The sequence below is a fragment of the Hoplias malabaricus genome, chromosome 4 (assembly GCF_029633855.1).
Source record: "Hoplias malabaricus isolate fHopMal1 chromosome 4, fHopMal1.hap1, whole genome shotgun sequence".
NCBI lineage: Eukaryota > Metazoa > Chordata > Actinopteri > Characiformes > Erythrinidae > Hoplias > Hoplias malabaricus.
In genome coordinates, this window is record NC_089803.1 from 43,071,857 (window position 1) to 43,094,384 (window position 22,528).

Sequence of the window (22,528 nt, forward strand, 5' to 3'; positions counted from 1 at the left end):
GTTGGTGCCTTATCTTGTCCAAAGTAATTAGGAATAACAGGAATATTTAAAGGCAGAAAGAAAAACTGACCAAAATCTCTTATATGTAGGTGATGGGCTTTTGAGAGACATGATCATGGCAGATATTTGAAAAATGAAGTTCAGGATCTATATGGTCCTGACACACTAAATGAACTGCTGCATTGTTAGACAGTAAAGACAGAGAAGAAATATCATCAACAATTTAAAATTATTTTTTTGTCCAACTTTTATGTGTAACAAAATATTTCTGCTATGTTTTGTTTTTCTTTAGGATTTGGCTCCCGCTGCACACAACCTAAAGGCCCAAGAGATCCTCCATCAGAGTGGACATAATGACTTAAATTTGCTGACCCTTAATGCATCTACACACACACACATACTCATACACACCACTACCATCCCCTCTTCAGTAAGTGCCATTGTAGGAGGAGGATCAAAAGACATCTCTCACCACAATTCTCACCCACTCTCCAAACTAACACACAATCAATATATAGCTATGTAGATAATCCTCCATGATGCAGCCGCACTCCTTCTGCTGTATGTGTGACAGCGGCCACGGGCTCACTGCACTGGTGCTACACCTTCCTCTTGCTGGGACCATAAACCTGCCTTATTCCCCTCTTATAGCAAAAACCAGATCAGACTGACACAACAGTCTGTGTTGCTGTCCTAGCTCGCTAGCTAGAGCGTCTCTCCTCTATACTTTTACACTGCTACTATGACAATACAAATTGACGTGTATACTTAGGGACAGAGAACTACTGTTTTTGTTTTCTTAAAGTTTTTATTTTTTTCCTCTCCACGAGTTGTTTTGAACCCTTCTTCCCTGCTAACTTTTCGATAGCCATATATGCATTGTTTTATAGGTGTACAGGGCAAGTAGGTATATAATATGACAAATGTGCTATCGCTAAATATTCTTATTAACAGAAGATGTAAGAAGTCTGCGCATGATAACCCCCCCCCCCCTTTCATGTACTATGAAATGTAAATTATTATTATTTGCTCTCCTGTTATAACAAATATTTCAGGGTTTTTTTTTCATGTTGTTGTTTTTTTTCTCTTTCCTTTACAGTGTTCACTTTTTTTTTTTGTTGTGTTATTGTGGTTGTTATTCCCCAAAGGCTAGCTGTTGGATCAGCACGGGCTCAAGATTGTAATAATGTGGGTTTTTTTTTTTTTTTGTAAATTGTATTCTAAAGGTTATTTTTGTATACGCTGTTTTTTGCTCACTTCATGAACCATGCCCTGTACCACTGGCCTCACAGAGCCCACCTGTGCCTTTTTTCAGAGAGGATTCCCCTTCTGTCCAATGTAAGGGCAGCGGCACATGTGAATGTGTGTGTGTGTGAGTGAATGAGTGAGAGAAATGAGAGAAAGAGATTCACGTTGTTTTGTTCAAGCCTCTGGGATCCGAATGACCCTCCTACACAGACCTGTTTGTATGTTGCAGAAATCAATCAACCTCTCAGTAAAAAAAAAAATAATAATAAGAAAGAAAGACATGTTGAACATATCTCAGTGGCCTGTTTGATTTGTTACTAATCCTTGCAGCTGGTGAGTGAGTGGTGTGAATGTAATACTGTTTCTACTTTAGTTTTCTAGTTTTATTATTAAAGGCAACATTTACAATCAAAAAACACTTTCTATAAAATTCAGAGGATGTTTCCTCACCATTTGCTAGCTCTTCAGTCTGTCCACCTTCTGGACACATATATGGAGTGTTTACTAACCCCTAGTCTTAGTAAATGCTTAAAAAAAAAGTGTCTCTGTCTGATATGCTCCACTCACGACCGAGAAACGACATCTGGAGGTTTTTAAGACAGCAGCTGTCCATAAAATTGTAAAATTTTCATGATGAATGGACTGAGAGACCTTTAACTTAGTCCATAATTTGAAAGGACTTGAAAGCAACGTAGATGATTCTAAAAATAAAGACACACAGCACTCCCCTCTCCTGTTTATGTTCATTCAGAAGTGCCACATTTTTTAAGGTGGAATGTTATTATTGAGTAAGCCTGTAGCTTGTTCTTGGTTGAAGTTTAACTTGTATGCAAGGTTTATTCACTATTTGAATTATCACAGAAACTTGTTTATATCTTGAGCTCTATTTACTTTTGTAGCACTGTTTGTATTTACTTTTTTTGCACAGTAAGCAGTCTTTCGAATTTGCAGTCAGTTCCACCTCAAGTTATGCCTCTGAAACAGCAGAAATAAGTCAATGTTAGCCACCTATGTAGCAGGAATAGAACCACATCATAAACCCTTTTTAAGCTTTTCTATGTTTGGAGGTCTGTCCACAGTCCAAACGCCTCCAGATTCAGTCTATCGACCGAGACTGTGATAGATATAGTGGAAACTCCTGAGACATTTTGACACAAAACAATTTGTTTCTTATTTATGGAGCTAGTGCTGCATGCAAACACACAATTTTTTCCACCACACAAACAGACTGGAGAGCTTGCAAATGTTGAGGAAATATTCTCCAATTTTTATTTCTTTTTTTTTTTTTTCCCCAGTGTATTGGATTAAAATTTTGAATATTGCATTTAAAAGCTCTAAAGCAGTATTCTTCAACAGCACTATATTCATACAACATGCAAACTTTGTAACCATGTGTAATTTACACTATATGACCAAAGGTCTGTAGACCCCTGCTTACTCAATATTCTTTCAAAGTCAAGGGTATCATTAGAGAGTTTGCTCCGCCTCTTAGCCAGTTACTTCCCCTTCTATGAATGGAATTCATCTACATAAACATTAGTGAGGTCACGCAGCGATGCTGCGCAGTTAGTTCTGGCTCACTCACAGTGCTCGCAACTCATCCCAAATATATTTAAAGAATGCAGTTTCACTGCCCCCCCAGACCAGAACTGGGGCTTTATACTGCACTTAGACTACGTTTGACCTTAAGTTCATGTGCAGCTGCTCCAGAGCATCACATTTTATTTAATATTTTCTATGAAGATTATACAAGCTGTATTGAATGTTTGTCCATGTCCACTTTAATGAAGCTGAATTCTGTCATTAGAAACATTTTCTACAAGCTCTGGAACATAGTGTTCATCTCTAACTTAAATGCAGACTGTTGAAATTTGGAAATGCTTAAGAATTTGGCTTTAGGATAAGTTCGACTCTGTCTCTGGGTTTTTATACTCAGTCCTAGAAAATGGTGTTGATTCATGTTATATATGGTATTTAAAAATTATAAATGAATTCTTAATACCTGAGAAATTATACACAAATAACAGACAGAATGTTAAAATAAATTAGTATAGAATACCATTATTTCTTGTATTGGGTTTTTAAAATGGCTGATGTACTTTGTCTTGTGGATGAAGGATGTAGCGTGTACCATAGACAAACAGAATAATCAGCTGACAGAAACCAAAGCAAGGTCCTGACCTGCTCCAAGCTGATAGAGCCACCATTCAGAAGATGGCGACTTTATTCCTTGCTGTCCTTTACCTTGTGTTCCGCATGGCCACTTCACATTCCAAAATTGGGCTATTATCAAGAAACAACTGCGCACATGAATTTGAAAAGCAATTTTCCACACCATTGAACATTGCCAGCTTTGTATTTATCCTGGCCTCACAAAGGGCCTCATTTACTAAATCATTTAGTACAGGCAAAGAGGATGGAGCTGCTGATCGCCTGAGGTGGGGGAAAATGTCTCATTAACATGCTTCCATTCCTGATCCATTTTTGTGAAATGGCATATGCAATTAACTATATACACATAGGTTACAGGTGTATGTATGTAAACAGGACTTAACCAATTTTTGGTAAATGTATATCATTGATTCTGTAGTCTACCTGTTGCCTGTTTATGTTTAAAAAAAAAACCCACTTCTCTGGAGTCCACTCAATAAACGTGTGAAGGACAGTGGTGCCAGCGAGGTCTGGAGGCAGTCTCTGCTCTGCATAAGTGCCCTACTGAGCAGGGCTGAATTTTAGAAACTGGACTTAATTCAAGTCCTGCCAATTCATCATCTACCCATGCTGAGAATCCACTTGAGGGGAAGAAAGGAATTCCCTTGAAGTCAAAGAAACGACAGACTGGTCCAGATGAAGGTTGCTCTTTTATGCAGATGTGGAACTTCCACTGCTTCAAATCTTCCATGTTATAGGGAAATCACAAAGCTAAATACTGAACTTCAGGCTTCACATACATACAGGAAAGCCAAAGCCTATCATATATATATATATATATATATATATATATATATATGGAGAAAAACTTTTTAATTTCAATGAAATTCAATGAGGATTTTATTCCATTTAATTTTGGAGCACGGTGGCACAGCTGGGAGTGTCGCTGTCACAGCTCCAACATCCTGGACGTTGTGGGTTCAAGTCCTGCTCCGGGTGACTGTCTGTGAGGAGTGGTGTTCTCTCCCTGTGTCTGTGTGGGTTTTCTCTGTGTGCTACAGTTTCCTCCCCCAGTACAAAAGCACACATTATAGGTGATTGGCGACTCGTGTCCCCCTGCGAAGGACTGACGCCCCCTCCAGGGTGTATACTTGCATTGCTGCCAGTGATTCCGGGTAGGCTCCAGACCCACTGTGACCCTGAACTGGATAAGTGGTTACAATGAATGAACAAATTTTGGAGCATTCATTGTGAATTTCCTACAGTTTGAAAGATAACTGCCATCTAAATTAGTGTAGTAAACTGAAACTGGACAAAAATTGAGAATATAATTTTAAACATCAGCTATATAATGTTAATGTTATATAATGTTTTAATATCCTAAAATAGGAACATTTTCCATTTCTTAAAAAATTACTTGGGAAACCCAGGAATCTAGCATGTAATACATATCAAAGCTGAGGGTTAGATGTGTATGTTGTAGGAATTGGGCTATTGTAAATTTGAATTAATAGTAGTTAGACCCAACACGTGGGAGAGAGATCATTTCTGGCTGAAACCGCTGTCTAATCATTCTGTCTGACACATGGATTAGAGAAGAATCATGTCGGATAAATCTTCAACAGCTTCCAGCTCTCTGCGTAGCGAAACACTGCTTCCAGCACTCAGCCATTTGGGATTCAGCCACGTGTGTACAAGTAAAACTCCCTGCTGGACTTACCGGGAACTGTTTTGAGTGCAGAAGCCTGCATTTCTAGTGAGTAGGGAGCCATTTGAGATGTGTATTCCGGCTTCTGGTGGCTGAGCGTTGCCCCTGGTGGTCTTCCAGAGAGTTTCTGGTAGTACAGCCTTTCCCGCGTAATGGAGTAGCGCCGTACTGCGCCACGGCTCTGCTCCACCGCTCCTCCCCGTCCGCGCATAGTGAGCGGAGGCCCCGCCCCCGACCGTCAATCACAACAGTTTCCCGCCCACCTCAACTGTCAATCAACAAAATATCCCGCCCCATCGACAACACCCTGCCAATATCACGTGTCAATCACGGTGAGACCACGCCCATTTGCATAACAGTCACGCAGACGCCCACCATCTGTGTGTCCTTCACCACAAAGCCACGCCCCTTGCTCGCCGTCAGGCCGAGGCCACGCCCCCTCCCTGCCCCGCTCACAAACAGCAGCAGCGGAGTCGGAGAGTAAATAGAGAAAAGCCCCAAGATGGCGGAGTCGTTGAGCTTCATTCACTTCGGTGCCGCAACCAAGAGTACGCTTCCCAAGCCCAAGGAGCCGAAACCTCCACCGGAGAGCCGGCCTCAGTCTCGCGACCTCCAGCCGCCGCCGCCCAAAAAGGTGCGCAGCGACGAGAAAAGCCTGAAATCCAAGAAAGTGAACGGAGAAGGCGGCGGCGGAGGAGGAGGAGCAGCGGACAAACAGCAGCAGCAGGCGAGTGGTGTGAGCGCGGCAACATGGAGCTTCTCCCCGGTGAAGACGAGCGGAGGAGCGGCCCAACCCCCGCTCCACAGAGCCCTCACCCAGAGCGCTCTGCTCACCGCACCCAGCAAAGCCAAGAAGAGCAAGGAGAAGAGGGAGAAGGAGAAGGAGAGGGAGAGAGAGAAGGAGAAGAGGAAGCACAAGCTCTCCTCGGAGAACAGCGTCAGCGGCGCGGGTTTGAAGAAGGAGAACGGAGAGATGAAGTTACTGCAGAAAGGTAAACAGCTTAACTCTGTAAAACACTCGTTTATCACCCTCTCGGCGAAGCTGCTCCTGTTGTGTGCACTTTTTGCTTTTCCTTGTTTTAGACAGAGGCCGTGTTTGGTATGAAGTTTGTGTGCTTGTTCCTCGGAGAAAGTGTGTGGTGATAAACACCCCACTAATGTTAGTGTTAGCGGACCGTGCTAGCTGCCTCGCTTAGCCACTGAGCTAAGGCTAAAGCTAGAGGAGACTCATGGATAAATAAACAGTATACAAAGCGAAGTAGACAGCATTTACGGGCTTATTATGGCACTCTTGAAAGGGTCCTGACCTAAAACGACGGGTAAGTTGACACGTTAAAAAGTCGGTTAACCTGCTGCTCGACCAGCTTGGAGTGGGAAGGTTGTATCTGAGTCTGAGCTTCAGAGAGCCAAGTTCAGAGTTTACGTTTAGCGATATAGAGCCTTTTTGTTTTCTAGATAACGAGTCCAAAATTGCGTTCAGGTTAAAAATGTACATGTGTGAAGTGTAGGATTTATTTCCTCACCACTTAAAGTACACTTAAAATAATAGGAAGAGCTCTGTCCATTCTGCTGAAAGTTTGTTTGCTGTCAAAGCAATATTCCTCAGATTTTATTTTATACATTCATGTTAACTGATATATAGAAGTCATTCACAATGTTTTTTTAAATTGTATGGACCTTTTTAAATAGGGTTTTCTTCGCAGTGGCGTTGATAAGAATCATGTGTCAACATGTCAATGACACCAGTATCACCACATCATTTTCTATCCAAATGATCTGTGTAATCTACATAGAGTCTTATGAAATCTTAAGGGTTATAATGGTAATGTTTAAATAGTGGATAAGAGAAGGTTTTGTTTGGGAACTGTTTAGCCGTACATTGTCAAAAATAGCGTGTAAGTAGATAAACGCTATTTTGATGGTGCTGTAGAATGTAAATTTACTCAGAGTTAAAGTGAGCTGTTTATTTATCTATATCCATCTAAAGAGGTTTGTTATTTGCAATGTAAACATCAAATAATCTTCCTAAATAGTATCTTAAACCATCTTCTGGTTATGACCTATTTATTAAAAATATAATACCTCCTCCTATGAATAATATCTTAATATGAATAATGTTTTATTTTGGCTAAATTAGTATCTTTCTGCACTAAAATATGATTAAACAACAAAGAAAATTATTAGCAAAACATCAACACCACCTCTGGATTATTACGCTGGCTAGTTATTGAGATGTGCTGACCTCCCAGTGTGAGTACATTAGTCTAGAAGAACATGATTCTCAGAAGTGTTTATTTTAATTGTTAAAATTGATTTCTAGTCTTAGAAAGATGATGTGCAGGTTAATGTGAGTATGGTTGAATGGATCAGTGACACTTGTGTTGCTTCATGTGTAGTCTCAGATTGTTTGCTACTAATGAGACACTTCAGCTGATCTTAGGTCTTGTCACAAGAGAATTGTTCTGAAGTTTATCGTCTGGTTGTCATTAGAGAATTATTCATCAGAAGATAAATCTGTCATTCTGTTCAGTAACAATATCAATATGTTATGTACTAATACAGACACCCCAGAGTAAATTTACAGTGCAAGCAATACTGTAAAAAATGTATTTTTTATGATTACCTATAGATGGTAAGAGTGCTGAATGTTGAGACTATCAAAGCTCCAGACTAACATAGGACCATCATCACAGAGGCAATAAAAATACTTGTTGGGGTAATGTAAAATCTGTTTGGGAATAATTTTGGGATGTGCAGTCCCAAATGCAGAAGACTGTCCTCACTTATATTGTTTAAAATATTAGGACACACTTATGAGATGAATCCTATTTTCTTGTGTATATGTAATAAATATATAATTTGAAATACTAATAAAAATAATCAGTGTGAACTACTTCATGTATGTTCAAAAATACTTCACCAAAAAGGCTTGATCCACCAATAAATACTGAAGAACCCATTAGCCACTGGTTAGATAGTAGTAGGCCTGGGATTAGGAGCGGCACAAGAGGAGATAGACGTTTTCTGAAATGCATTTATTTATTTTTGTGTTGCCTACTTGTGATTATGTATATATTCCATCCATCCATCCATTTAGGGTCGCGGTGGGTCCAGAGCCTACCTGGAATCATCGGGCGCAAGGCGGGAATACACCCTGGAGGGGACGCCAGTCCTTCACAGGGCAACACAGACAATCACACATTCACTCACACACACCTACGGACACGTTGGAGTCGCCAATCCACCTGCAACGTGTGTTTTTTTGGACTGTGGGAGGAAACCGGAGCTATGTATATATTAAAGGGTGTAAATAGCTGCTTGTGTAACTGGAATGCACAGGCAGAGTGCAGTTTTGTGGTGGTGTAGATTTTGCATAAAGAAAATAATTGTACATGGAAAAATAACTCCTCAGTCAACCCAGGTACCTATTTTGACTTAAAACTTTTCCTAAACAAAGAGTGTTTCCAAAAGCCTTAAATTGACAACTGAATATCTGGTTAAAACTCTGGTTAATGTGTTAGGCACATTTAATTAAACTACACGCCTAAACTATATGATTTCTAGGTTTAGCACATGCAGGTTATCAACCTGTGTTTTTACAAGTCTTTACTCTTTTCTGTGTGAACATTCCTTTTCGCCCTAATATAAAACCACTCTACACTCTCCTTTATATTCAGTTGTGCAGTTGTTTTTGTTGATCCGCTGGTTTAAAACATTTCCTTTGAACTTAAGCTATGACGATCATAGCTCAATTTTTACGTAGTCCTTTGAGGAAGCTATGCAGCTTTTTAGTTAGTAGGCAGAATTATTGTACAAATATTAAGTACAAATTACATAAGTGCAGTGTGTGTGTGTATATATATATATATATATATATATATATATATATATATATATATATATATATATATATTAGTTTGGTGCTAACAAATGCTGAGAAAACTGCTGATTAGCCAGAGATATTCAAATATTATTAAAGTAATATCTATCATTTTCAAATGTCAAATTTAGACTGGATCACCCTTCACTGGCTCAGACTACACTCAGTGTGGGATACATGTTCAAGGTAAACATCCACACTCAATGTTGGTGCCTTTCATTCACTTGTCATTTAAACAGATGTTCCTAAACACTATGGAAAGTGGTTCAGATGTGGAAAGTTATTCCATACATTTTTCATGTCCTGGCTCTGGTCCTCAGAGACCTGTCTCTTGAGTAATATGTTGCGGAGTTACTTTTGTGCTCTCCAGCTCTCTCACACATGGTTCAACTTATCAGCTAATTGACAAGCCATCCACAAGTCAAATGCTGTGTATTAGAGGAGCCAGAACAGAAGTCCATACATGTGGCTCTCTCCCAGATTTAACTGCTAACTGTTAATACTTAATAAAGTCTTTACATTCTGAATACTCCATAAGAGTTAATGAACAAAAATCAATTGGCTGTGGGGAGGAAGAGGGGAAAAGCCTAAAGGCTTCAAATGTTATTAACCCACATTACTTATAATATAAAGACAAGTTAAACCATTTCAATGCAGGTTAAAGTGCTTGGAAAAGCCAGTTACAGTGTTACTGGGTAACAACACACAAAGTAAAAACACTAAATATATATTTATTTATGTATTAAGTGAAAACCACAGCATTTAAAACGTTTTGGTGAGCTGATGTCTTTCATTATTGGCATGTTTTTTGTACCTAACTGGGACTGAATTGTAAGCACTGCTCTTTAGGTGCACTGGTTAATCTTTCTCAATGACCACAGCATATATGATACTGTAATGTTTCTGTTATCCTTTATTCTATTATTTCTTAAAGAAATAAAATAAAAAATAGCCATGTACTACCAGCACAACTTTTACTGAGCTGCAGAGATATGTTCTTTAGTTTTACAAAGATTAAGCTTCAGCTCACGTGCTATCACTGTTTGCTTCTACGTACATTTTAGTGTCAGGCACCAGCCTGACTACAGTGTAGCAAATACCATAATAATGATTCAGAAGTTGGCACCAAGGAGAGTTTAATCAAATACTTGTGTAGTATTTTTTGTGTTATATTAAACACCCTTCCTGTGGGGTGTGTGGGGGGGTGTTTTTTCCCCCCTTGTTAACATGTCAGCATGGTGTTTGCTAGAAGGTGTGTTCTGTGAAATAGCAGTCAACACCATTGCTGAGCATTTATGCTTTGAAACTGCAGTATACCAAAGATGGTCTTAGTTGGGCAAATTCAGTCAGCTAGGCTTCTGACATCTTAAACTTAAGGAAACCAGTGCCCTCAACTTATGTGGGGAGATATTCATCGTTGCACGTGTAATGAAAAAAGACAAAGTAGAGTTACATCTTTGTGCTTTTTTTATTTTGAAAATAACTTTTATCTGTGTAATTTCGATGAGCACATGCAAGTATTTATGGGTGTAATCAAGGGCTAGCAGTGAGTCTTTTCAGTATGGTCAATTTTTAAATTACCATGCTGCTGTCAAGCATTTGTGTTAGAAAGGTAAAATTACAAAAATTATTGTAGGCTCAATTGCTGAGTCCAGAGCATAGTCAATTTTCAGGTTAAATACAAGACTACTTGGACTAGAACTATTACATCTAAATGTGTTATTTTTTTTTTAAATGTAGATTTATTTAGATAATTTTTCCGTGATGAATTTCTATTTGATCTGTATAGTAGTAAAACACTCATGTTTGTCTTGTATTTATGAGTCTCTTCTGGCTCCAATAATACACACTCCGCAATCTCCCAAAACAGCTGTTAGTGTGGGTATATGCTTGTCAGCTTTGGTTCGATTAAAACAAAACCTGGTGCTGTTACTCTGATGGTGTAGTTAGTTAGAGTAAGCAGACAAAAATTAACTGACCATTCAAACTCTGGTTCATATTGTGTTTATATTTAAAGTGAATTGTACAGAAGACCTTTAAACGAACCAAACACAGGATGTCACAAGGTGTGACAGTAAACAGGCAGCAAGAGAACAGTGCATTGAACACAGCAGCGTACTGTGTTTGGTTTTTGCAGTGCAGGAAAGTCTGGTGCTGTTTGCCTACTTTATCCATTTTACCACCTCTTGCTATGTATCCAGTTGGCAAAAACATCCCCAGTTATACACAACCCCGATAAATGTGTTCAGTCCTGTGTAGTCTAATGTTCTGAGGACTGCCTCGCAAAATGGATCTCAGATAGGCATTGTACTTTATTTTTATTTATTTATTTTTTTCTCCCCAACTTATTCTGGTTTAATTGTAAATTTGTCCATGTGAATGCTAAGCAAACCAGGACTAAACCATAACAATGTATTTTATTTTATATAACTAAGGGAATTGCTGTACAAGTTTAAACACACCCCTAAGGTTGGGGCACCGAATGTTGCCAAATTTGGAATGATAAACATGCAGCTTCTGGCTCTGATTTTAATAATTAATAATTGTGAAGAATATATTTAACACATGATCTTGTTCAGGGTGTATGCACAGGGAACATGACTTGAAATATTCAAAATGTTATTTATTTATTTATTGATTGATTGATTGTACCATGTTAATACCACATTTATTGCGGGGAGCATAACACTGATAGTAGTACTGTGTGTTGTGCTGCACTGGCATGCTCTGTGCAGCAGGCAGATGTGATGTCTTTTTTGCAGGCTACCTTTATAGTGCAATGTAAGCTTCAGGACATAATCAAACCACAGCATCAGGTTTTCCACACAGGACAAAACCAAATATTTTGCTTTCTGACATTCATACAATTTGACTTAGCTTAGTCTTTTTATGGCTTTAGAAAAACATCAAGCAGCAACAGACAGATTCTCTCATGTCTGCTTAAGCATAAGGGATCATTGCAAATTTGCTAGAAGCAAAGACATGTAGAGGCTTTGTGGATAAAAAAAAAGTCCCGTTCTAGCAGCAGCTGTTTTCCATACTGTTATTGATAAGTAGATTCTGTTAACACTAAAAGCCTGTATGCAAAGATGCACATAACTGATGTTCAAACTCATTATTATTATTATTATTATTACTACATTGTTCTTGACCATGCTTACATTTTATTACGTATATGGTTCTGAGTTTATTGAGTAGCAGTATATTGAGGACGTGATATATATATTTTTTTCCTTTTACTGAGCACTTACTTCTTGTTTCAGAACACATCATCAAAGACAAACTGAAGGAGAGGGAGAGGCAAAAAGATAAGGAACGGGATAAGGAAAAGAAGAAGGAAAGAGATAAAGATAAGGATAAAGATCAAGAAAAAGAGAAAGAGAAGGAAAAGAAGAAACACAGGTTGATGAATGAGATCAAACGGGAGAATGGAGAAGTCAAGTTGTTACAGAAAGGTGAGAAATTGTTCCTTTTATTGACACATCACAAAAATGCTTCAGTTGACAAACAGCACTGCAGTACTACTACGCAGCATACACATGTACAACAACAAAGATTATGTCACACCACCTCTATCTGTCAGACCAGCTTTACAGATATCATTCATTTCTTACCAAGTTTGTAATCTCTGTCTGAGTAATTAATTCGGTCTTAAGCAATGCCTGCATGCATGATTATGGATGAAACATAACTGTGGACAGTTCAATTGAATTACTTGTTTAATTACCTTTGAGTTCATTTTCAAGAAATTTAAAGTATCATTATGTGTATAGTCATTGCTTTCTGGGACATCTTAAAATATGTCATAGCAAATAACTGTGATGCAGCAAATTATTTTAGAAAAGTTTTGCACCTCCTCAGATCACCCTTGGGAGCTCCAGAAGTGTTTCCTTCAGAAAATGCACACCAGTCTCTAAAATATTTTTAACAGTGAGTCATAATTGAGGTTTTTTTTCACAGGTTTTTGTGTTGCTGTCATTCCCAGGCACTATAGAAATGAGCTCAAAGCTGTAATGTGCCATGCATATGAATTTGCCTACTCTGTACAGCATTTTATGAATGTCTTTAAATTGATAAATATATTAAATCCAATTTAAACCCAGTTAATTTGGCTTTGAATTAATCATGTTTAATTTGTTTGTGTGAAATCTTGTGTAACCACCTTTTGTAATATAAGCTTGCATTCAGTTTTCTAAATCATGTCTTTAGATTGTAGCACTAATTATCGTTCATTATCTCTTCTTTATTTAAGTAAGTTCATTTTCAACACATAACTTAGACAGGAAACTGACTGATTATAATTTTTTTGTGTTTGAATACTTGGCCACCAGTAAAGACAAGACAATGCATAAGCTATTTATCTTGGGTTTGGGATGAGGTGCCTTTTTTATTTTTATTTTTAGTTTACTTTTAATTTTTCAGTAAATTGTAAATTCAGTAAAGTTTTATGGAGTGCTTTTAAAGCGGTTCACATTGTGGAGTACTGTATCTATGTGTATGATGGTCTGACAAAAAAACAGAACAGGAAACATTCGTGTCGTGGTCTGAAGTTCAGCGGCTCTGCCTTTACTTACTAAATTCACTAAATAATCACATAATTGAGCTTTTTATTTGAATGTGATTTTTGTATTTCATGGTAAAACAGTACTATCAGGAGTAATGTTATAGCAGAGTAATAGTCATCATTCTGGCAGGAAGAGTAAGCTTTCACACATGCTAATAGATTTGTTCAAAGTCTCAGAAGCATGGCTTAGGGAAAAAAAACAGATGGCCTTCTCTTTTTCTCACTTTTCTCAAAATCATCACACCCTCTATGAAATACCTTGTTTTGTACACTTAATCTGCAGATCGATTCCATGCAGTTTAGATCTTAACCATTCAAGTGACCACAGCTCACCCCAATCATGATTTATTTCAATGACCAGTAGCTTTAGATCTTTTGTGTCCTTTGCTTTTTTTTTTTTTTTTTTTTTTTTTTTTTTTTTTTTTTTTTTTAAAAGAGAACTCATTTTAAGAAATTCTTAGGAGAATTTATTAACCCAACAACAAAAATCAGTGAACCAATGCCTCCATTGCTGCTTCAATGAATCTTTTGGGGTGTTCTTATAAATTAGTGTGGTGGGGTTATATTTTTTCTGGTGGCATTCACGTACGTGAATTGAGTCTGAAGTAGCGTGACAGGCATGTTTGTAGCTTTCTGTGAGTGCTTTTGTTCGAAACCGTGTGTGGGAGCGAGGCAGAGAGAAGTCACAAGCGGAGAGTGTCTTTGTGAATAAAATTCGTGTTTTGTAGCTTGTTTATGAGAGCATTTGGTATAACTTCATTGTTTGGATCTCTGCAGTGTGGATTTGAAGGAGAAAAATGATTGTTCAACTTTCTGATTAGTTTGCTTTGCAGAGCTGCTGAGTTAGACTGGTGATATGGCTGAAAACACAGCTAATAGTTCAGACAAGCCGTGTAATTTTTTTTTCTTACTAATATTGTAATTGTATCTTTCGTTGTTAGTTTATGTTCCTTATAATATACACCAATAAAATCATGATTCATCCTGTCTCAGTATTGTTTGGAACAAATGGCTATCCAGTAAAATTTATTTTTTCTGCTTACATTTGAAATCATTTAGCTGTACAGAATATACATATACTAGAATATATTATTTAAACGTGTGTGGACCGGAGACATATTGTTTTAATAATGTGAAAAATCTTGCACAAGATTACTGTTTATCATGGGTATTTTTCTAGCTTTGTGTAGTTGACTAATGTCTTATCTTTCATAAATCTTCAGACAATGTGCATCCTAGTATTGCAGCGTGCATCAGTGGTGCTTTGATCTGTACTGTTTGTTTTCTGTTAGCCAGGTATGTATCCGTAATCTTGAGCTTAATAATATGGCCATGAATATAATGTGCAAATAGCTATTTCTAGATATTTCAGTGACAATAATTGAGAATGTGATGTGCAGCAAGTAAAGACCAAAGAAAAAAAAAAGAATATATTTTTGCTGTGTAACGCGTATTTTTTTTTAACTCAGCATAAATAGTAATTGCATTATTATTTATTGTCAGTTAAATGCATTTTTTTCCCCATTTCTTTTGCTTCTACATTAGTTACCTCCCATTAACGCAATTTTGTAGCTACTCAGTTACTTGCTACAAAGCTAATGGCATTTCTGAAACCACTGGAAAATTAGTCACCATTCCCTGAAGAGTATTTGTTTTTGTTTATGGAATGAATATATGTATAAATATAAATAACATTAAGTAATTTTTAGAAAAGCTGATTATGATTATGAGGTTTGGCTGTGTATTATTTGACAAAAGCCACCACTTGCAAGCAGGTTGCAGGCAGCTTGATAGTGTGAAAAGTCATCCTGTTTAAACTTGAAGTATTGCCAAACTACAGCTGTGCCTTCCCTTTTTAGTACCAAATCCTCAATTACATTCTCAGTCTCCATTGTTTGTCTTTTGGTTGTTTTTCTTTTTCTTTTCCTCGGTGCTTGACCTAACAGCCATTTGAATTATTTATTTTTATTTAGTTTTTCAGAACAGTAGTTGATTTTGTAGATTACTTGTTCTTCTGTGTTTGCCATCAGTGTTCTCTGCCTCGTGGATTCACTCTAGCTTCACCACATAGTGAAAGTTTGGTAAATGAAACACTGGCCATGTTATTAGGTACACATACCTTGTACCTACATTCATTGCCCATGTTATCAGCTCAATTTACTCTATAGGATCATTTGTATTTCTGCCATTATTAGAGTGTAGTACATTTGTTGCTTTGATTACATGGTCAGGACCCAGACAGGATGACCGCAGAGCAGGTATGATGTGGGAGGTGGACCATTCTCAGCGCTGCAGTGATACTGACGAGGTGGTGAAGTTAGTGTGTGTTGTGCTGGTATGAGTGGATCAGTCACAGCAGGGATGCTGTATATTTTAAACACAGTGTCCACTCACTGTCCACTCTTTCAGACACACCTACCTTGTTGGTCCACCATATAGATTTAAAGTCAGAGACAATAGCTCGTCTGTTGCTGCACAGTATGTGTTGGTTGTCTTCTAATCCATCAGTAGACATAGGACACTGTTTGCATTAACTTTGTTGGTGGGGAGGGGGGGTGTAATTTACTGTGCCATTTATTCAGGCTCTATACAATCAGTGCCCCCCTACTTTTTAAAAAATGCTCTTAATAACTGTTCTAATGGGTTAGGGTTAGCGTCCCCTGTTTGCTACTGTATTTTATTTTTTTTATCATTGTTCTGTTATAGATGTTATGGATAGATGACTGTATTATCTCAGAGAGACACTTGCACTGTGTTTTTGTATGAGCAGGCTTAAACTATAATACTTATCTGCACCTTAGCTTGGTTAAGATTAGCTTGGCAGGAGTAAGCAGCATGTGAGCTAATAGCCAATCTGTCGGTTTAGTGTTTGGCAAGAGACATGAAAATCATTAATGCCGTCTTTAAATTTAAGATTTCGTTTGGGCTAGGTCTGCCTGAAAAGGTGGTATTCCTCTGCCAAAATTGCTTTCTTACATTTAGGTGGGGATTTAACTTAGGCTGTTACTTTCAGTGTTTTATGCTTGCTCGCTACTTCCTGTAGCGGTCAGGTGCTGTACAGTGTTCATATGTCCCTTTGTATGTGACACGGCTGTGTACGAGCTGTGACTGTTTAACTAATCGTCTCCACTGCTGTCCCAGTTGTGAACAGTGCTGATAGGGGGAGGGGTGCTGAAGAGGGCAGGATTAGCAGCTATCACGTTGTAAAACAACTATCCAACTCTTTCTCATTCTTGCAGGGCTAGGTGATTATGCTTATTGCTGTCATATGTAGTAATATATTTAAGTTTTCAATTCTGTTATTAATGGAGAAATGTTAAGTTCAACCTGTAAGTAAATGTACATCTCAAATTGTAATAAAGTATTTAGATACTGCTTCAGGTGTGGCGTTTTCCTCTTTGAAGCACAACAGTTGCCTTATTAATTTTGTAATGTATTATTATTATTAGTAGTAGTAGTATTAAATACAAATATGAAAGCATTAGAATTTTCCTGTTTTAATAGTAATAGATAATTATTGTTTAAGTATTAACTGTATTGTTGTATATTTGCTTTTGTACTATTGCATAGATTTTTAGTTATTTTATTTTAATTATTTTGATATGTAATCTTCTAGTAAATACAACACAAAAAAGCACAATTACAGTAGGATGACATTGTTAATGCTGCTAATATCACATTGTGTTGCTATGGATATTAATTGTGAATGAGTAATGTGGATGAATTGAACATGGTACAAATTGCGTTGTTGTATAAAAACTATTTTACAGGGAGGAAAGAAGTGCCAGATCTATGAATGACTTTAGAAATCTACCTTGCTTAAATTGATTTTGACATAAAATTTGGATTTGGTTTAGCTGCATGAACACAGCCATAGAAACCAGGAAATAGATTAACACGGCCAAAGTTTTTCTTTGCTGCTGCTGGTTCAAATGAATGAGGAAATGATCAGACTGCTAAAATCACCTTTTCATATTCATGTGTTAAACATAGCCTAGATAAGTTTCATCTCCTTGTTAGAGGAGCTAGAATGCACACCGTCGTTTACATTTCAAAACAAACAATTGAAATTATTAGACTGACTAGCAATTTTGAGCATTTAACCTGTCAGTCTCACTAGTGACAAAGAATTGTCAAAGAAATAAATAATTTAAATGTTTGGCACAGGTGCGGATAGAAAATTATTTAAAACCGTTTTGTTTGAGAGAAATCCCACACGGTGTGTCAGTCATGCAGCCATGTGACAGAAAAGCACAATTCTCTAAAGCAGCTTGCTATAAACTGTATATACATTCTGTCTCAGCGCTAACCGAAGCCTTTTTTGCTTTGACTGTTGTTTGATACTTGCGTTAATAGATGTGTCTTCTGTGTTGATGTTTAGAGTTTGCTATTTTTGTCCCAGACCAGATTTGGCATGTGATGGCATACAAGATTCAGCTCTAAGCCTTTACCAATATTTTTTTCAGGTTCAGAAAATGTAAGGTAGCAAACTATATGTGGATTCTTCACTAATCATGTGTATTTAAATCTTAATTAGAGAATGTGTTGCGTTTTTTTTGTCCTGATATGTATCTCTGTGAATTTCAGTCTGTTGAAAAAAATGGTTTGTGGAGTCCCTGCATGATCATATTTCATAGATGGATCTGCTAACACAGATCATTTTTACACCTCTGACACTTCTTCACAGTTCTACAACGTTCATGTTCACACTCTGCAGATGTGACATTATTATCTGAGTGAATGTTGGGAAATGATCAGATGTAACCAGGTTTGTCCCCTTAGATTATACTACACCAGAACTAATTGCTGAACTGTTCAGCCACCACCACCTGCTAGTTCAAGTTCTTTTTGTACCAAAGGTGCATAAGAAAATACAATAACTTCTTACCAAGTTACATTAGAATATGTAATGACACTCAATTGTGCCACTACTGTTCTCTGGAGCTGTTGCAGATTGCATAATATTATATTTATTTTCTATTTTGTGTGAACACCGTGTTAAATGGACTGTTTTGAAAACCACATGAATGTCTTGTCATATTGAGCCTTTGGCTGTGTTGTTAAAGGGAAAGCGCTAGGAGAATAATTTTACTCCAGGAAGCAAAAGGCATCCAGGATGTTGAAGCTAACTACAGTCCAACTAGATCTTTGCTGAGAGCTGTTATCGTGCTGTGTAAACTAATGCTTACCAGCATCTTTATCCTTGTTAGCAATCCTTCTGGCATTTTATAATTGTTGGAAGTTGAAGCTTAATGGCATTTTGTAATTTTTTACTAGGATATATGCTGTGGTAATATTTAGACATTAATTTAAAGTTTGGTTTTAACGGTACACACACTTTTATCCTTGGGATTATAATGTGTTATTTTGTCTTGGGTGAAAATCAATATGAAAGTTTTTGATTTCAATTTCTGCTCCTTTTCTAGGTGACATGGAAAAACCGAAAGCCAACTCGGAGGAGTTGTTGCTTAAAAAAGTGAAGAAGAAAAAGAAAAAGAAACACAAAGAAGGAGAGAAAAGGAAGCGTCCCAAGATGTACAGCAAGTCAAGCCAGACACTGTGTTCGGCCCTGCTTACCCCAGACTTTCCAGGCCTGCTGTCTGAAACTGAAGCAGAATTCAAATCTCCGCTTCCAGTGTCTAATGCCCTTTCCCTCTCCCCCTCAACTGTCAGTGCCAAGCAGGACAAGAATTGCAGCTCTACGTCCAATTCTGAAGCTGTGGACACTGGCTCCACAAAAGCTTCCCACGTGCACTCCAGGCTACCAGGGCTGGAGGGTCTGGAATTTGGTCGATTTGTCCACGTGGAGCAGCAGCCTAACGGCGGTGCTCTGGTGCTGCACGCATACAGCCGGGAGCTCTCTGTCCTTTCTCCAGAGGAGATGCAAAGGTTTGCGCAGGAGTTTGTCACGTTAGCATTCTGCGAAGACAAGGATGGCGCAGCACACTATGTCATGGGCATCATCCACGGAGCTGCTTCCTACCTCCCTGACTTCCTGGAATATTTCTCCTTTAAGTTCCCCAACTCGCCTGTCAAAATGGAGATCTTGGGGAAGAAGGACATCGAGACAACTACTATGGCAAACTTTCATGCTCAGGTGAGTCAGACTCATCTATGGGTATTTAAGCGTGTGTATCACCATATCAGCACTGACGCCAGTAGCATGAAAAAGGTTTTTCAGAGCATCCAGATCAGCCGTCTATGATAAGGTTTGGGGCTTAGTTGCAGTTGTTAGTTGTAATCCTAACTGAACGGCTGACTTCGTCTTGAAAACAGTCTCATAATTGTCAGCTTCACTATCAGGATGAATGCTCCATGCAGAACGGGAGGTAGATAATTTTTCTTTTCTTATACTGAAATCTAATCTGTAGTTCTTGTACGGAGAGGAGAGTTTTGGCCGTGTGTTATAATCAAATACCAGTGGTTTCCCAGGACTACAGAGTTTGCCACATAGACCAAAAAAGCAAGTACCCTATAAAATTCAAATATTTTCACATTCATTTGACATTTAGATCTATAGTGTAATGCAAATTTTAATCCAGTTCCTGGCAGTGTAGAGACCTCCCTTATATCTATCTAAAGGTGATTGCTGCTGTGGCACAGACTTGCAACCATCAACATTTATTTCTCTATCTCAGGAAGCTCATTTTGTCTTTCCGAATAGCCACCAGAAGATTATTGATCCTGGACTAGAGAGGTGTAACCCTGAGACGTTTCACATTGATTTAGCAGCGAAAAAAAGAAAAGTTCACCACCCAGCCAAGCTTTTGGAGTAAGCCAAACAAAACTAAAATAAGTGCCACAAATTCAGTTAGTGATCATTTTGTTTTAATTTGTTCCCTTTAGTTCTGTCAGCAACAGACCTCATATGCCTCTTTCACACATGATCTCCAGAGAATTTCTAGAAACTCCGGAGTATTGGGTCTAGAGATGCCCCGGAGCAGTCTTTCGCACATGCAGCTCAAAGCGGGAGATTTTCTGCGTCAGATGCCCTCTAGCAGCGGGAAATGAAACGCATTTTAGGTGTCCGCATTAGAAATTTCCAGAACATTTCCCAAACTTTACCCACAATCTTTACTAGGGTGCAACCAAGCTAAAGTCTTTTAAGAATGTTGCTAGTGGTCACGTTCACACATACAGTTCTTCTGAGTAAACTCAGGAACATTTACTCTGTATGTGTTGAATATTGTGTCACATGTCAGACTGCAGTGTTACGTTTATTTAATGTTTGCATTAAGTAATATTGCAAGGAAAATAATAATTTCTGTTTGGAAAAAGGAAAGATGGATTTTGATTTATAGACATAGTGTGTATGTGAACAAATGTGAAGCTTTAAAGTAAACAAAATAAGTTTCAGTAAATGTACGTCCTTCATCTCTACATCACATCTGTCATAATTTATGAAATATCAGGAAAGCACAGTTCAAGAAAAGTTTTAAAACCTGTCTTTATTATGAAATTATTAGATTGAGCCATATCAGATTTATTCCCATGGTAGGTAAGTAACTACCAACCCTAATGTAGGAGAAAATTTGCTTTAAGCTGCGTCTTGAGTTAAAATGGACACTTGTGTCTAACCACACGGAAACTGCAAAATCACAAAATGTCTACAAAAATTAAAATCTAAATGTATCTGAAAGAAATTAATAATATAACTATGACATCATTTAATGTGGAACTAAACGTTAGAAGCAGAAGTAAACTTCAGCTGTGGTGTAAGTCTGCACGGAGCTGGCACTGTGTGCTACTAGTGAGAGACGCGTGTATTTGGTTTGATAAATGTTTGTTTCTCTACAGAATGATAGTATAGTTTGCATATTTTTGAAATATTTGAACCTGTTAAATACTATTAAATATGTATTCCTGCTCTATTTTCCATATTTTGGTTTTAAGTGGGCTAAAGTGGTGTTTAATAATGTATTTATTCTTCGAAGATGGCCACAGAAAACCTTTAAAAATTTGCCTGTAACTTGATGTCCACTTGAACTCCGAGTGTTTAATATTGATCAGGAAAATCCTATCATCAGCTCCTACAGAATGGCACGGTCTGAAATACAGGCAGTTCACCACAAGTCCAGTCCCTACACCGCACATTAGTGCTTTCCCAGTAGTTTCATACACACACTTGTTCCTCTGCTCTGAGTCATTAATAGAAACTTGACCTCCATGAATTGCCAGCCTAGCAGTATGTCACCGCTCCAAGCAGACACTCCTGTGCACGTCTGTTTCTGTGTGTATTTGTTGCTCAAATTGTGTTAACTCTAAATAATCACTGAAAAAATAGAATGCTATAAGACGTGCTGCCAAATATTAATAATCTAAGAATTAAATTTAGATCTACAGATCAATTACATTGGGTTTAATTTTAATGTATATGATGGTGATCAAGAGACATTTACATCATTGAGAATGCTACATACAAAAAAATCTTGATTGTCATTCCTTGAGAACTCTGGACCGTTGATTGGTCTGTGGATGGCATAGTGATGAGTTGGTAGCAGAAAAGCTCTTGTAATTAGCAGTGATTAGAACAGTAGCACAGGATTTGGGTTCACAGGTAGAATTGGGGTTTTGTTCTAGATTATTTTTCACCAAAAAATTGCAAACGCCCCTCAGCACACAGGGAAATGTGCAGTTGATTTATTATTTTTTTATTATTATTATTTGATTAATACAATTTTGTGCAAATAACTTTAGTAAAAATTCCAAATTGTATTAATCATATGTATGCCAAAAAATAAAATTTATTATTGGTGTTTTGCTTATGGGCAAAACGTATGTGCATTCTGTAGCATATTTACATTGATCTACGCTGATGATTTTCACAGATTATTAAATTACACTAGCAATGTCACTTTGTGTTCTACAAATAATTTACATGCAAACACAGCAAAGTTTTTCTGCATAAGTTTAACTTAATCAGTTGTAATTCTTGCACTTTTTGTATGCAGTTAAGTATTGCATGAAACGTTGCAAT

General features: G+C 37.6%; 2 protein-coding genes across 3 annotated transcripts in view; both read left to right on the forward strand.

The window, feature by feature from the left end:
- ptpn12 (protein tyrosine phosphatase non-receptor type 12) overlaps positions 1-3,275 on the forward strand; it is a 54,018-nt gene extending 50,743 nt beyond the window's left edge. For both annotated transcript variants that reach the window (XM_066667689.1, XM_066667690.1), the window contains one exon: positions 293-3,275. In XM_066667689.1, the coding sequence (XP_066523786.1) occupies positions 293-354 (62 nt within the window). In that variant the 3' untranslated portion in view covers positions 355-3,275. The remainder of the gene's footprint in view (positions 1-292) is intronic.
- Positions 3,276-5,607: 2,332 nt separating this feature from the next.
- Positions 5,608-22,528, forward strand: part of LOC136695339 (lysine-specific demethylase RSBN1L-like) — a 48,143-nt gene continuing 31,222 nt past the window's right edge. Inside the window, exons 1-3 of the mRNA XM_066669373.1 lie at positions 5,608-6,099; positions 12,251-12,442; positions 18,978-19,648. Coding sequence (XP_066525470.1) covers positions 5,610-6,099; positions 12,251-12,442; positions 18,978-19,648 — 1,353 coding nt within the window. The 5' untranslated portion in view covers positions 5,608-5,609. The remainder of the gene's footprint in view (positions 6,100-12,250; positions 12,443-18,977; positions 19,649-22,528) is intronic.